This window comes from Telmatherina bonti, assembly GCF_933228915.1.
Source record: "Telmatherina bonti genome assembly, chromosome: 13".
Taxonomy (NCBI): Eukaryota; Metazoa; Chordata; class Actinopteri; order Atheriniformes; family Telmatherinidae; genus Telmatherina; species Telmatherina bonti.
In genome coordinates, this window is record NC_136611.1 from 4,660,400 (window position 1) to 4,675,585 (window position 15,186).

General features: G+C 49.0%; 2 protein-coding genes across 3 annotated transcripts; one reads left to right on the forward strand and one right to left on the reverse strand.

Moving 5' to 3' along the window:
* Positions 1-1,188: 1,188 nt before the first annotated feature.
* On the forward strand, positions 1,189-8,040 carry LOC306764656 (ubiquitin-conjugating enzyme E2 L3). The gene is made up of 4 exons (XM_079251854.1): positions 1,189-1,243; positions 4,589-4,684; positions 4,761-4,947; positions 7,203-8,040. Exons 1-4 carry the CDS (start codon positions 1,217-1,219, stop codon positions 7,355-7,357), a joined length of 465 nt encoding a protein of 154 aa, XP_079107980.1. The 5' UTR covers positions 1,189-1,216; the 3' UTR covers positions 7,358-8,040.
* A 737-nt stretch (positions 8,041-8,777) lies between these two features.
* Positions 8,778-14,680, reverse strand: ydjc (YdjC chitooligosaccharide deacetylase homolog). 2 transcript variants are annotated; one of them, XM_079251586.1, is made up of 6 exons: positions 14,559-14,680; positions 13,049-13,224; positions 12,791-12,950; positions 12,458-12,557; positions 12,042-12,219; positions 8,778-9,895 (listed from the first exon to the last, which is right to left on the reverse strand). In XM_079251586.1, the coding sequence occupies exons 2-6, from the start codon at positions 13,210-13,212 to the stop codon at positions 9,565-9,567; spliced, it is 933 nt and encodes a 310-aa protein (XP_079107712.1). In that variant the 5' UTR covers positions 13,213-13,224; positions 14,559-14,680; the 3' UTR covers positions 8,778-9,564. The 2 variants fall into 2 exon arrangements, with proteins under 2 accessions (XP_079107712.1, XP_079107711.1); XM_079251585.1 differs by lacking the exon at positions 14,559-14,680 and adding an exon at positions 14,241-14,377.
* Positions 14,681-15,186: the final 506 nt, after the last annotated feature.

A 15,186-nucleotide genomic window follows, 5' to 3' on the forward strand; every position in this document is an offset into this window, starting at 1 on the left:
TGAGTGGAGGATTGGAAAACTTCTTACAGATTAACTAACTGATCTGTGAGAGGCTGAATTGTGGTGAACTGGTGTGATAATACATTCATTTCATGCAATAAAATACTAATGACATATTTAAAGCTTATACTTTGTGATTTCCTGGGTTTATGTTTTATCTATGATGAAAATTACAAAACCTTCAATATCAGCAGTGTAAAAATACTAATTTTTACACTACTGTGTTACACTGATGACATGAATAAAATGTAAAATATACATGTTTAGGCAGAACAATGCAGATAAACTATGTGATGTCATCAGTTTGAATTCAGAGGTGCATCCGTGGAAACGAGGCGGAGAATGAGGTCGACAGGCTGGATGGCGGGTGGATGGAGTCATTACCATGACGACAGTTTCTTCTCTAACTTTGCGTCATCTCTAGTTTGAAGCCTTACATAAAAACCTGGACCATCCTGGTCTGAACTGAACCAACATGGTCTGGATCCTGGATGGATGTATATGTATTCCATCCAGGATGTATTTACTTTCTGTATGAAGTGGCCAGTTAAAGATTTTTTATCAAGTTTATATCAAGTTTGATTTTGGTTCAATTCTGATATTTTCTTTCTTTCTTTAGTTCCAGTTTTGGCTCTGGCTTTGGTTCTGGTTTAGTTCTGGTTTGGGTCTTACTTCTTGTTGTTCTGGTTTTGGCTGTGTTTGTAGTTCTGGTTCTGGTTTTGGTTGTAGTTTTGGTTTGGGTCTTAATTCTTGTTGTTCTGGTTTTGGCTGTGGTTGTAGTTCTGGTTCTGGTTTTAATTTGGTTCTAGTTTTGGTTGTCGCTCCTGTTCTGGACCAGACTAATTCTGATAAAAACCATACTTCTTGATCTCTGGGGGTTTTACAGGTCAGTCTAAATCAGGGTTTTTCAACCTGGTCCTACGAAGGCCACAGTTCAGTAGATTTTCAGTGTTTTCCGCTCCAACACACCTGAATAAATTAACCAGACCCATCTACCAATCACATTCCTAGACTGTTAATTAGCGTAAAGTGTGTGGAAACACGGAGAAGCTGCTGGACTGCAGTTCTTGTCAGACTGGATTGAGCAACTTTGGTAGAAATGAAACCGTAACTGATAGCTGTTATTGGAAACGCTCGCGCAACCTCACCGCGCGCGGCTCCTCTCCATCAGACCCGTTTTCGCCGCGCGGCATTCTGGGAACACACAGAATTGAAGATGGCGGCGAGCAGGAGGCTGGCCAAGGTAAATGTCTCGGTTCCGTCATGTTCGGACTATTTTTTACGTTTAAATCGACTCCCTGTTGACTAGAACACGCGCTCATTTTGTGTCTAAGACATTGTAGAATGTTGTCGTGGTGTGAAAAGGGGTTTAAATCCGGTTTAAGGCTCCAGATTGTATGAAAATGGGAGGTCAGTGCCGGCCGACGAGCCGAGCCGGATCAGGCGGCTCCGCGCCGGCAGGTCAGGCCAGGACATCCAGACCAGCCTCTGGACCCCGCTGGGGGGGCTCACGGTTCTGTTTCCAGTCAGATCTACACGTCTTTTTAACATCAGAGGTGTGACTAAGCGAGGGAGTCTGGAAGTGATCAGATTAGGTCGGTGGTGAAGGTTTTCTCGGTTCGGGAGCTATGATGCTAAGCTAAGATGCTAACGTCAGGTTTTAGTTGCGTTTCGGCTACCAGAGAGTTTAACTCCCACAAATCGCTCCTGAAGCTCGGGGTTTGGGATATGGGTGGGGTAGTGTAGGTCCAAGTCCAGATAAACACTCATTAAAAGCTGATTCTGACGCGCAGCAGGTTCGGTTTCGTTTTCTGAAGTCGTCGCTGCGCAAACGGGTTGATCCGGTTTGTTGTCCCGTTTTTCAGCAGGATGAGCCCCTAAAATGTTCCCCAGAACGAGGTTTTTATCAGTTAAAAAATATGTTCCGGTGTCTGAGAGTGGAGACCGACAAGACTAAAGTCCAACCACAGACACGGAAGCGACACTTAAACCCGGCTAGTGTTTTTAACGCTGTTAGCATGTTAGCTTAGCCGCGTGACACGGAACCAGAAACCAGGAAGTTTCTGGGTTGTGCAGGTTGGGTCACATGACATGTCCCTATTGTTCAGCAGACAGGTGTGTTGTCTCCAGGTAAAGTCCACAGTGGTGTTCTTTCTACTAACCCTGATCCCGATCCGGTCCTGGTTGGTCCGGTTCCAGTCTGGTGGTTTAAGACAAACTGGACCAGAATGTTTCTGTTTTAATGCAAATCAGGATCAGGTTTTATTCTCCAAATTAAAACCTTATTAAACCTATAAAACTTGTTTCAATATGCAAATGAGGGATTAGCCAAAAATACGCTAATCTGCATTAATTTGCATGAAAAAAAACCTGAACACTGGAATTCATCCAGGCTTTTATTGACATATTAGTGGAATATCAATGTTAGGGTTTCATAATGTGAATGACAGATCAATAACTGTTGTATAAAACAATTTTGAAAACAGACCAGATCTGTTTTTGGGAAGTTCGGTGTTGCTGAAGTGGAGATTTTACACCCCGAGTATGAGGGAACACTTGCTACGTTTACATGGGAGTTTTAGTTCCTGTTTTATTCCGAATAAAAGTTCATTCCGCTTAAACTGATGAAAAACGACTATCTAAACACTGCATTCCTGATGCAAATTTCTATTCAGAATTAAACTTAATTCCGATGTAAGCGGCTGGTTTATTCACATTTTAATTCCGATCTATTTAATTCCTCTGTCATGTAAACCTTCATTCTGCTCTTAGTTAACTCCGGTCGTTCTGAGCATGCTCGTTACCTTGTCCTGTCCTGATGACCCTCGTTGTTTTACCTGCCGTGTTCGGTGGTCTATCTTTCTTCTCCTTCTCAGTTGCTGCAGAAAGTGAAGTAGTATGCTGGTGTTGAGCTGCTACTTCACATTTATAATAAAAAATAGCAGCAAAACTGGTACTTATTATGTAGTTTTTACTCGTTACGACTGAAAAGACGAGAAGCAGGGAGCCAACTTTGTTTATTTCTGGTATACGTCATACGTCCAATTGGAACCCTTCCCAACCCACCTCTGAAGAGGAATTAAATGAGGACATGTTTCATGTAAACGTTCATTCGGAATTATTATTTTCATGTGAACTCTTAGGAAATTACTGTTAAATCTGCATTATTTACATAATTTCTGAATAAATAAACATGCGACTGTCGCCAATGTCAGATTTAACACATTTTACAGCTAAATTCCCATTTGGAGACGACATAGCAGAACATCTGGAACACATGAATGCTGATCAGATGGAGAAATTTATCTCCTCGTATCCACCTGCTGGATTGCTGCACGCTTGGAGTGCAGGGATTACCACAACTTCCCGTTTTTACTTTATTCCAGCCTATCCCAGTTCATGGACCAATAGTAGAATGGAGGGATGGACGGGTGGATGGATGGAAGGAGGGAAGGACGGGTGGATGGACGGATGGAGGGAAGGAGGGATGTATAAATGGATGGACGGGTGGATGGAGGGATGGCTGATGGAGGGATAGATGTATAGGTGGATGGATGGAGGCATGGATGGATGGATGGATGGATGAACAACCACCCATCAGGACACAGGGGTCTTTCTGTGTGGCGTTAGCATCTTCTCACCATGTAAACATGAGACCAGGCGTTCCTGCTGCTCAGCTGCTAGTTGCTGGGGTAGACTTCACCCTCCTGAAACCCTGAATAAACCCAGCAGTATAGAAATGAAAGAATGAATGTTGATTCGCTGCTTTCAGACAAACACGCTTCTGGTTCTTTTCTACAGTCTCAGAACCTCAGTACCTCCTGATGACCTAGTCCTTGTTTACACCAGTTTGACCAGAACCAAACTGGTGGACTCTGGAAGTAAACATCTGGTTGTTTACGTTTCTTAACCTCTGGTTTCCCAGAATAAACCAGTCCGACACCTGATGCATCACTTGTCCTCTCAGCAGCTCAAATCAGGACTAACTGTGCCAAGACGAGAGAACTGAATCCCTGAACAGGACTCTTGTTCAGGACTAACTTGTAAGCATCAGGGCCACATGAATCTAGGAACCGAGTAATCGTAGGAATTAGTGAAGCAGCTTTAGGAAGGTGTAAAGTGATCCCAGAAACGAGTCTACTAATCCTGGGATCGAATAAAGTAAATCTAGGTGGGATTAAAGTTATTCCCGGTGTTTGTTAGCGACGTCTGGACTGTAGGATCTCATACTGGATCCTGTTTTATAACCCACATTTCTGAGTTCAGTCCTGGAGGGCCAATATCCTGCAGGTCTAACCAGTATCCTGCAGGTCTAACCAGTATCCTGCAGAATTGAGCATGCTCTGCTTGAATCCAGCTGATGATAAACATCGTTCATTCTTGATTGGTTGAAAACAATCAGGTGTGTAATGGATGTCAGATAGAAACCAAAGAGTTAATTAATCAGACATTCAGGAAGCAACATGATGAGCTTTCCCTGCTGCGACCTCCGTCCATGGGAGCTTTGTTCCTTAGACTCGTTGAATCCAGCATGAAGGTAACTCTTCCCCTGTGGTCAGCTCACTTCTTCGGGTTTTTGTTGTTGTAGGAGCTGGAGGAGATTCGCAGGTCTGGGATGAAAAACTTCAGAAACATTCAGGTGGAGGAATCAAACCTTTTGTCATGGCAAGGCCTCATCGTTCCTGTGAGTATCTGTTCTGTACTTACCCGACCCTACAAACCTCCAGCCTGCTGTACTGACCTCTCCTGTTGACTTCCAGGACAATCCCCCGTACGACAAAGGTGCATTCAGGATTGAAATCATCTTCCCCACCGAGTATCCCTTCAAGCCTCCCAAAATCACATTCAAGACAAAGATCTATCACCCCAACATCGATGAGAAGGGCCAGGTGTGCTTACCTGTGATCAGTGCAGAGAACTGGAAACCAGCCACCAAAACTGACCAAGGTGGGTAATTCCGATCAGCTGATCATTGATTAGTTTAACCAACTGGTTTTCCAGATCCACAACCTTTCTAACAACAAACCAGGCCATGAAATGTAAAACAGCTGTCTGGGTACTCTAACTCCGTACCGTACTGGAGCTGGAATTAGGCTCCCGCATGCGGTGGCGTCTGCGTACGGGGGCGTCTGCGTGCGGTGGCGGCGACTGCGTGCTGTAGCGTCTGCGTGCGGTAACGTCTGCCTACGGGGGCGTCTGCGTGCGGTAACGTCTGCCTACGGGGGCGTCTGCGTGCGGTAACGTCTGCCTACGGGGGCGTCTGCGTGCGGTAACGTCTGCCTACGGGGGCGTCTGCGTGCGGTAACGTCTGCCTACGGGGGCGTCTGCGTGCGGTAACGTCTGCCTACGGGGGCGTCTGCGTGCGGTAACGTCTGCGTGCGGTAACGTCTGCCTACGGGGGCGTCTGCGTGCGGTAACGTCTGCGTACGGGGGCGTCTGCGTACGGGGGCGTCTGCGTGCGGTAACGTCTGCCTACGGGGGCGTCTGCGTGCGGTAACGTCTGCCTACGGGGGCGTCTGCGTGCGGTAACGTCTGCCTACGGGGGCGTCTGCGTGCGGTAACGTCTGCCTACGGGGGCGTCTGCGTGCGGTAACGTCTTCCTACGGGGGCGTCTGCGTGCGGTAACGTCTTCCTACGGGGGCGTCTGCGTGCGGTAACGTCTTCCTACGGGGGCGTCTGCGTGCGGTAACGTCTGCCTACGGGGGCGTCTGCGTGCGGTAACGTCTGCCTACGGGGGCGTCTGCGTGCGGTAACGTCTGCCTACGGGGGCGTCTGCGTGCGGTAACGTCTTCCTACGGGGGCGTCTGCGTGCGGTAACGTCTGCCTACGGGGGCGTCTGCGTGCGGTAACGTCTGCCTACGGGGGCGTCTGCGTGCGGTAACGTCTGCCTACGGGGGCGTCTGCGTGCGGTAACGTCTGCCTACGGGGGCGTCTGCGTGCGGTAACGTCTGCCTACGGGGGCGTCTGCGTGCGGTAACGTCTGCGTGCGGTAACGTCTGCCTACGGGGGCGTCTGCGTGCGGTAACGTCTGCGTACGGGGGCGTCTGCGTACGGGGGCGTCTGCGTGCGGTAACGTCTGCCTACGGGGGCGTCTGCGTGCGGTAACGTCTGCCTACGGGGGCGTCTGCGTGCGGTAACGTCTGCCTACGGGGGCGTCTGCGTGCGGTAACGTCTGCCTACGGGGGCGTCTGCGTGCGGTAACGTCTGCCTACGGGGGCGTCTGCGTGCGGTAACGTCTGCCTACGGGGGCGTCTGCGTGCGGTAACGTCTTCCTACGGGGGCGTCTGCGTGCGGTAACGTCTTCCTACGGGGGCGTCTGCGTGCGGTAACGTCTGCGTACGGGGGCGTCTGCGTGTGGTAACGTCTTCCTACGGGGGCGTCTGCGTGCGGTAACGTCTTCCTACGGGGGCGTCTGCGTGCGGTAACGTCTTCCTACAGGGGCGTCTGCGTGCGGTAACGTCTTCCTACGGGGGCGTCTGCGTGCGGTAACGTCTGCCTACGGGGGCGTCTGCGTGCGGTAACGTCTTCCTACGGGGGCGTCTGCGTGCGGTAACGTCTGCCTACGGGGGCGTCTGCGTGCGGTAACGTCTGCGTACGGGGGCGTCTGCGTACGGGGGCGTCTGCGTGCGGTAACGTCTGCGTACGGGGGCGTCTGCGTACGGGGGCGTCTGCGTGCGGTAACGTCTGCGTACGGGGGCGTCTGCGTGTGGTAACGTCTGCGTACGGGGGCGTCTGCGTGCGGGGGCGTCTGCGTGCGGTAACGTCTGCGTACGGGGGCGTCTGCGTGCGGTAACGTCTGCGTACGGGGGCGTCTGCGTGCGGTAACGTCTGCACATGGCATTGTCTGTGTGCTGTAGCTTCTACGTACAGGGGGCGTCTGCGTACGGTAGGTCATGCAGATGTTAACGTCTCCGTACGTCAGCATTTGTGTAGTGCAGGGATCCCCTGATACCCTGGTCCTTGAGGATCGGTGTCCCGCAGGTTTTCCAAGTGTTCATGCTGCAACACACCTGACTCAGACTCAGACTCTAGGCATGTTCTGCTGAATCAGGTGTGTTGCAGCAGGGACACATGGAAAACCTGCAGGACACCGGTCCTCGAGGACCAGGACTGGGGATCCCTGGCGTAGCAGAGCTTTGTGAAATGCAGTTACTCTTCCTGTAAGGTGATGATGATGATGATGGTTTCCGTGTCTCCCCCAGTGATCCAGTCCCTCATCGCGCTGGTCAACGACCCCCAACCTGAGCATCCTCTCCGGGCCGACCTGGCAGAAGAATACTCAAAGGACCGAAAAAAATTCCTTAAGAACGCCGAAGAGTTTACAAAGAAACACGGAGAAAAGCGGCCAATGGACTGATCACATGACGAGCGCTTAGCCCCACCCCATGATCCTCTTTCCTGATCCCCCTCCCCCCTCCGCCCCTACCCCCCTCCTCCATCACTGTCCTCCCCCGTTTCCCTCACCGCTCCTCCCTGCAGCCCCGGAGCCGCCTCGCTCCCATCCAGGACTCTCTGTGGATCAGGCAGCCTCTTCCTCCTCCTCAGAATAAACCTTCAGAGCATTTCTAACTTTCTACTGTTTGTTCAGGTGAAAAAGGAAAAGAGAAGCTAAGGGTACACATTCAGTTAGATGGAAATATTCAGTCCTGTATCTTCTGGCTTCTTCTCTCTTTTTAAGATGTCTCATGTAGACACGTGTCCTTATTTGACTTTTCTTTTTTTTTTTTTTTTTTTTTTTTTTGTCCCATAAAAAACATGAAATGATTAGAAATGAAATAAAAGTGACAGAAGAGAAGCTGTAGGCGGGTCATGGAGGTAAACCTCATCTTCACTGTTTTATCTGTTAGCACAGCTGGTTTCTTCCACACCTGGAACACAAACACACCTGTTTACAGATGCTGTGGCTTTCTGATGCGCCGCAGCTTCTTCACTGCATGACACCTTTTTCATTTTAACCTTTCTGGGATGTAAATTTGGGAAAATGTGGATTAATGGAAATCTTTCTGCATGTAACCTGAACCATCCAGACATGATAGAGCTGCAGCGGGGGAGGGGGGCGGGAGGGGTAAGGAGATGGATGCCTTCAGCTTGAACGAAGCTCGGCTCCTGGAGATGGTCGGAAAAACCCGGAGAGGCAGCTGGATAGAGTCCAGACACGGAAAGGGACTGCAGTGGCCAAAAACCACCATGTAACGGCTGTTTGATCTGGTCCCGGTGTTTCATAATAAAGATGGCTGACCATTTGGCCTCCATGTCTGCCTGCTTCAGTTCAGCTGAAAACCAAACCAGTTTAACCATTGCACCCAGTTTAACTGCAGAATTCTTCATAGCCGTACCCATATCCTGATGGGGACGGTGTAGCCAGTGTTTCCCAGTCCTGGTTCTCAGGACCCCTTACCTGGTTTTAGGTCCGGCTTGCCCAAAGTCGGTCCTGCAGGTTTTCCATATTTCCCTGCTATGACTGATTAGTTTCAGTCAGGTGTGTTGGAGCAGGGATACATGGAAAACCTACAGGATTGTTGCCCTGGAGGACCAGAGCATGGAACCCTTTAATCAACCTGGAGCCAATGACCTTGCTGAAAGGCTGCAGTGGTCTGTCCAGGAGAAACAAATAAACCAAGCGATGGCGAGTCATGAAAAACCACACAGTAAATACTGGTTTACGTATTTATTTAGTTACCGCTACGTCACGTCAGAGGATGTAGATGTCTCTCTGAGGTGTCCATAGCAACCATCCAACCACACGGTCAGAATGTAACACAGAAATCATAAAACGTGTTTCCTAAAGTATGCATTTTCCATGACCACCTGAGCATATGATGTCACGGCTGTTACTTCTGACATCACTTCCTGTTTTAGTGTGTTCACAGCATAGACTGTATATAAAAGATGAGCGGAGCCTCCATGACGTCACCCATAGGTTTCTGAAGAGCTGAATTGAAGCTCGGTGGGCGGTTCCTACCATCACCATCTTGCCAGGGGCATGTGCGTCGTCTCGCCCGGAAAATACCAATATGGGCAGAGAGGTGGAGCTGAGAGGGGGGCTGTGAGCGTCATGGTGGATGATTGACATCGAGCGAACTCCGAGCTTTCTGTAGCTAAGAGCTAACCGAGCTAACCCGGAGATAACAGGAGCTAACCAGCTAACGGAGGTAAGCGGGCTAAAGCTGAGTCACGTTGTTAACCAGCTGAAAAACGTGGTTGTTCTACGTTCTCCTGACTTAAAGCGGGAAATCGGGTACCTGTCAATCAAAAAGACACGCCCCTAAATACGCAGAATTTCGGAAACTAAATTACTTTTAAAGTTTGATATGGCGTCTGGTTGATATCGAGATGTTATCGGGTCAATATCAGGACGATATTGAGCTGATATCAGGACGATATCGAGCTGATATCAGGACGTATCGGGTCGATATCAGGACGATATTGGGCCGATATCAGGACGGTCTTTAGCTAATATCAGGACGTATCGGGTCGATATCAGGATGGTATCGGATGGACAGAAAACTTAAGTACAGATTCATTCGTCACCGTTAAAATGTTTTCTAGCCGATGCAGCCGCCATCAGAGGTCTTTAAATCCACACAGCTGCACTCTCTCCTGGCTGTAAAGGGCCAGCAACGAAGGGTCACTGAGCACGCTCAGTTCATGCAGTCTGTCGGCCGACTGGGAGAATTCATCGGGACCCTGACCGCAGCCGCCTTCCTGGGGATGACTGGGGTAACCCGGATGAACCATGAGCTCTGCAGTGACCGCAGGCTGACCGCAGCCAGAAGCTCTCCTGGAGATGCTGCCTGAGGACTCTGCAGCCAGGGCATACCGGAGGGCCCGGTGCAGGCTGGAGACGGACATGTTCTGACCCATGGTACTCAGTCCCAGGTACACATCTGGCCACCTGTGGACATCACAAAGATCCTGATCAATGTTTGCTTCTCTGATATGGCCCTGATCAGGCTCTAATATGGCCCAGATCAGGCTCTAATACATCCCAGATCCGGTTCTAATGCAGTCCCGATCAGGCTCTAATACATCCCAGATCCGGTTCTAATGCAGTCCCGATCAGGCTCTAATACATCCCAGATCCGGTTCTAATGCAGTCCCGATCAGGCTCTAATACATCCCAGATCCGGTTCTAATGCAGTCCCGATCAGGCTCTAATACATCCCAGATCCGGTTCTAATGCAGTCCCGATCAGGCTCTAATACATCCCAGATCCGGTTCTAATGCAGTCCCGAACAGGCTCTAATACATCCCAGATCCGGTTCTAATGCAGTCCCGATCAGGCTCTAATACATCCCAGATCCGGTTCTAATGCAGTCCCGATCAGGCTCTAATACATCCCAGATCCGGTTCTAATGCAGTCCCGATCAGGCTCTAATACATCCCAGATCCGGTTCTAATGCAGTCCCGATCAGGCTCTAATACATCCCAGATCCGGTTCTAATGCAGTCCCGATCAGGCTCTAATACATCCCAGATCCGGTTCTAATGCAGTCCCGATCAGGCTCTAATACATCCCAGATCCGGTTCTAATGCAGTCCCGAACAGGCTCTAATACATCCCAGATCCGGTTCTAATGCAGTCCCGATCAGGCTCTAATACATCCCAGATCCGGTTCTAATGCAGTCCCGATCAGGCTCTAATACATCCCAGATCCGGTTCTAATGCAGTCCCGATCAGGCTCTAATACATCCCAGATCCGGTTCTAATGCAGTCCCGATCAGGCTCTAATACATCCCAGATCCGGTTCTAATGCAGTCCCGATCAGGCTCTAATACATCCCAGATCCGGTTCTAATGCAGTCCCGATCAGGCTCTAATACATCCCAGATCCGGTTCTAATGCAGTCCCGATCAGGCTCTAATACATCCCAGATCCGGTTCTAATGCAGTCCCGATCAGGCTCTAATACATCCCAGATCCGGTTCTAATGCAGTCCCGATCAGGCTCTAATACATCCCAGATCCGGTTCTAATGCAGTCCCGATCAGGCTCTAATACATCCCAGATCCGGTTCTAATGCAGTCCCGATCAGGCTCTAATACATCCCAGATCCGGTTCTAATGCAGTCCCGATCAGGCTCTAATACATCCCAGATCCGGTTCTAATGCAGTCCCGATCAGGCTCTAATACATCCCAGATCCGGTTCTAATGCAGTCCCGATCAGGCTCTAATACATCCCAGATCCGGTTCTAATGCAGTCCCGATCAGGCTCTAATACATCCCAGATCCGGTTCTAATGCAGTCCCGAACAGGCTCTAATACATCCCAGATCCGGTTCTAATGCAGTCCCGATCAGGCTCTAATACATCCCAGATCCGGTTCTAATGCAGTCCCGATCAGGCTCTAATACATCCCAGATCCGGTTCTAATGCAGTCCCGATCAGGCTCTAATACATCCCAGATCCGGTTCTAATGCAGTCCCGATCAGGCTCTAATACATCCCAGATCCGGTTCTAATGCAGTCCCGATCAGGCTCTAATACATCCCAGATCCGGTTCTAATGCAGTCCCGAACAGGCTCTAATACATCCCAGATCCGGTTCTAATGCAGTCCCGATCAGGCTCTAATACATCCCAGATCCGGTTCTAATGCAGTCCCGATCAGGCTCTAATACATCCCAGATCCGGTTCTAATGCAGTCCCGATCAGGCTCTAATACATCCCAGATCCGGTTCTAATGCAGTCCCGATCAGGCTCTAATACATCCCAGATCCGGTTCTAATGCAGTCCCGATCAGGCTCTAATACATCCCAGATCCGGTTCTAATGCAGTCCCGATCAGGCTCTAATACATCCCAGATCCGGTTCTAATGCAGTCCTGAACAGAACATCAATCAGGAATGAATGAATGGTGTAAAAACAATTAAGTTGAAGATATTTAGTTCTTTAGAATAACTTTAAATTCTCCTGAAAGGATCGAGGTGGGTTTGGATCTGGTTCCTGTTCCAGGATGAAGGAGAGGAGTAAGGAAAGGTTCCTCTAGCTGGTAAAGGTCCGGTTCTGGTGAGGTTCTGTCAGATCTAATAAGTCCTGGTGAAACCTACCTGAGTCCGTGCTGTTGGAAGACAGGAACCGAGTCCAGAGCGTCTTTCTCCACCTGCTTGTAGAACCTGCGGAGGTGGTCCGGCAGACCCGGGCAGCTGCACAGACCCGGTTCAACGGGAAGCCGAGTAAACGGGATCTGGAGATCGGAGAGGACCTTAGCAAACACCTGACGGACCTCTGCGTGATAAACACAGATTAACCAGTCATCATCAATAACTGAAACCAGGAACCAACCTGGACCCGGATCAGAACCTGGCTCTGGTTCCGGAACTTCTTAGAGGAACATGATGATTTTCACCAACAGGAAGTTTTGTTTTTTTTATTATTATTATTATTATTATTATTATTATTATCATCAGTCTTATAGAAGAAAATCAGAATTGATTATTGATAGACTGGATCTGTATTTTCCAACCTGGCAGGATGTGAACATGCTGGTGTCCGTCCATGTGGTGAGGAAGGTGACCCGTCAGTTCCAGGAACTTCCGGACCTGAGCCCTCAGCTCTTCGTCCACCTGGAAGCAAAAACAGAACAAATCAGTCGATCGGCTGAAGAACCGATCCTCCACGTTATTCCTGACCTGATTCCCAAACCTGATCCTCCAAGTTATTCTCAGACCAGATTCCCAAACCTGATCCTCCAAGTTATTCTCAGACCAGATTCCCAAACTAGATCCTCCACGTTATTCCTGACCTGATTCCCAATCCTGATCCTTCATGTTATTTCCAGACTTGATTAATGTCGGACCTGTTTCATGTCGAGATGACCCCTGTCCAGGGCCTGGCGGAAGCCCATCTTCCCATGGAAGAAGCCTTGCTGGTTGACCAGGGTGGAGACCTGCTGGGGGGTCTGGCACACCGGGATCCCCTCCGAGAGGTTGGCGTGGAGGCCGATTGGAATCTGGTGTCTGATTCAGGAAGAACAAGAGAAGAAGTTTCATGACACAGTTTCAGCTGAAACATCTGATGTGTAACCAGAATTCCTGATCTCGGCACTCCGGCCCACCTTTTAGCCAGATCCGCTGCCTCTTTGGCAGCTGCAGCGTTCACCAGCAGGGAAACGTTGGAAATTCCTCCAGCCTGGAAACAATCCACGATTCCCTGGTTCCTCCTGGGACAGTAGCCGAAGTCATCTCCCGTAACCACCAGCAACAACCTGGGCTGCGGCATCCTCGCTGCTTCCTGTAGCAGAGATGAAGATGAAAACACCTTCATCGCGTTCAGTTTGGATCCTCCTGGTTTTAAACTAAAACACACCTGGCGGAGAAGGAAGGAGCCTAGGTCACATGACCGGCAATCTAACAGGAAGTCACTTTGAATTCAGAGGTCGGTCCCGGTTCTGGTCCGGATGGAGGTTTTCCTCCCTGCTTCTGGTCCTGATGGAGGTTTTCCTTCCTGGTTCTGGTCCTGATGGAGGTTTTCCTCCCTGCTTCTGGTCCTGATGGAGGTTTTCCTCCCTGCTTCTGGTCCTGATGGAGGTTTTCCTCCCTGCTTCTGGTCCTGATGGAGGTTTTCCTTCCTGGTTCTGGTCCTGATGGAGGTTTTCCTTCCTGGTTCTGGTCCTGATGGAGGTTTTCCTCCCTGGTTCTGGTCCTGATGGAGGTTTTCGTCCCTGGTTCTGGTCCTGATGGAGGTTTTCCCTCCTGGTTCTGGTCCTGATGGAGGTTTTCCTTCCTGGTTCTGGTCCTGATGGAGGTTTTCCTCCCTGGTTCTGGTCCTGATGGAGGTTTTCCTCCCTGGTTCTGGTTCTAATAGAGGTTTTCCTTCCTGGTTCTGGTCCTGATGGAGGTTTTGTTTCCCGGTTATGGTCCTGACTGTTGGTTTTATCGGCTCTGTTGTGACTTTTATGTTTTAAATAAGTTATTATAAACCTGTATAATATATAAATTAAAGGAACCAAGTTGCATGATGTGATCGATGGGTTCTGATCGGATCCAAATCAATCAGATTGAACTGGTTCCGTCTGATGAATGAGATCATTTTTATTTAAATTAACGTTGAATAAATAAAACTGAGTTTAATCAGATTAAAGTTTAAACCAGAAAAATAAAAACCATCATGTTTCTCTGACCAGAACGGTTCTGGTCCAGGGTGATAGATCTGGATCAGAACCAGTTATTAAAGTTCTGATCGGGTCAGATAAACTGCTGTAAACACCAAGCAGCTGATTTTCTCTCTTAATCCTCTCAGCTTCTTACCCATCTGACCTCCTTCCAGCTGAGTCCGACCGGAGCCGAACCGAGACCCGAACCGACTTAATCCGGAAAAAGGTTCAGTTCGGTCTACCAAACCGGGTTAAAACCAGTCGGAGTTTCCACAAACACCTGGAAAACGTGTCAAATACTTCAAACAGCTGTTCCAGGAAACCGGAAACGGGCTGGAGACGTCACGTGACTTCTGACGTCAGTCATGAGTGATTTATCCTCCCGCCTCCAGGTAGATTTTATTTATTTATTTATTTAATCCGCGCGGTGGGACTGTTTATATCTGCATCCTCCGGTTCGGTCCAGACTTACCTGGACTCTGGTTCTGGATCGGTTCCGACTGGATCTGGAAGCGCAGCCTTTCTTATGAGCTCCTGTTGATGGAGCGCCAGGTGTTTTCTACCTGTTGTCGCCTACACCTGCCTGCCCACGTCACATCTCTGCAAACAGGACTACTTTGGAACTACGGAAAGCCAAACGGGTCAAATAAACCCGGCTCTTAAAGATTACAGACATGAAATAAAATATATATATATATATATATATATATATATATATATATATATATATATATATATATATAATATCAGTGTTCTTTTGCTAATTTCTTCCTGTTTGCTCCACCACAACCAGTACAACAGCTGGACTTGACCCACAGTTAACTGGACAGACTGGGTTCGCACCATTTACAACCAAGGTGACCCGGGGGCAGCCGGGTGGGCGGAGTTTCCGCGTGGGAACGCCCATTTTAGTCACATGGGTGGAACCAAGCAGTCAATCAGTTTATAGATAACTTAAAAGTTCCAACATGATAAAATATTGTTGATGTGTTTAAGTTCAGTTGATAAATTCACATTATGATTCCTAAAACCATATTCGACTGAATGTTTCTATTCAGACGCTCCAGACAGGAAGTTTGTTGTTTCAGTATAAATAACTG

Coding starts and splice junctions, on each gene's coding strand:
- LOC306764656 (XM_079251854.1), top strand. CDS start 1,217: ATGGCGGCGAGCAGGAGGCTGGCCAAG. Junction 1,244..4,588: donor CGAGCAGGAGGCTGGCCAAG/GTAAATGTCTCG, acceptor TTGTTGTTGTAG/GAGCTGGAGGAGATTCGCAG. Junction 4,948..7,202: donor AGCCACCAAAACTGACCAAG/GTGGGTAATTCC, acceptor TGTCTCCCCCAG/TGATCCAGTCCCTCATCGCG.
- ydjc (XM_079251586.1), bottom strand. CDS start 13,212: ATGCCGCAGCCCAGGTTGTTGCTGGTGGTTACGGGAGATGACTTCGGC. Junction 12,951..13,048: donor GCAGCGGATCTGGCTAAAAG/GTGGGCCGGAGT, acceptor TTCCTGAATCAG/ACACCAGATTCCAATCGGCC. Junction 12,558..12,790: donor GTCATCTCGACATGAAACAG/GTCCGACATTAA, acceptor TTTTGCTTCCAG/GTGGACGAAGAGCTGAGGGC.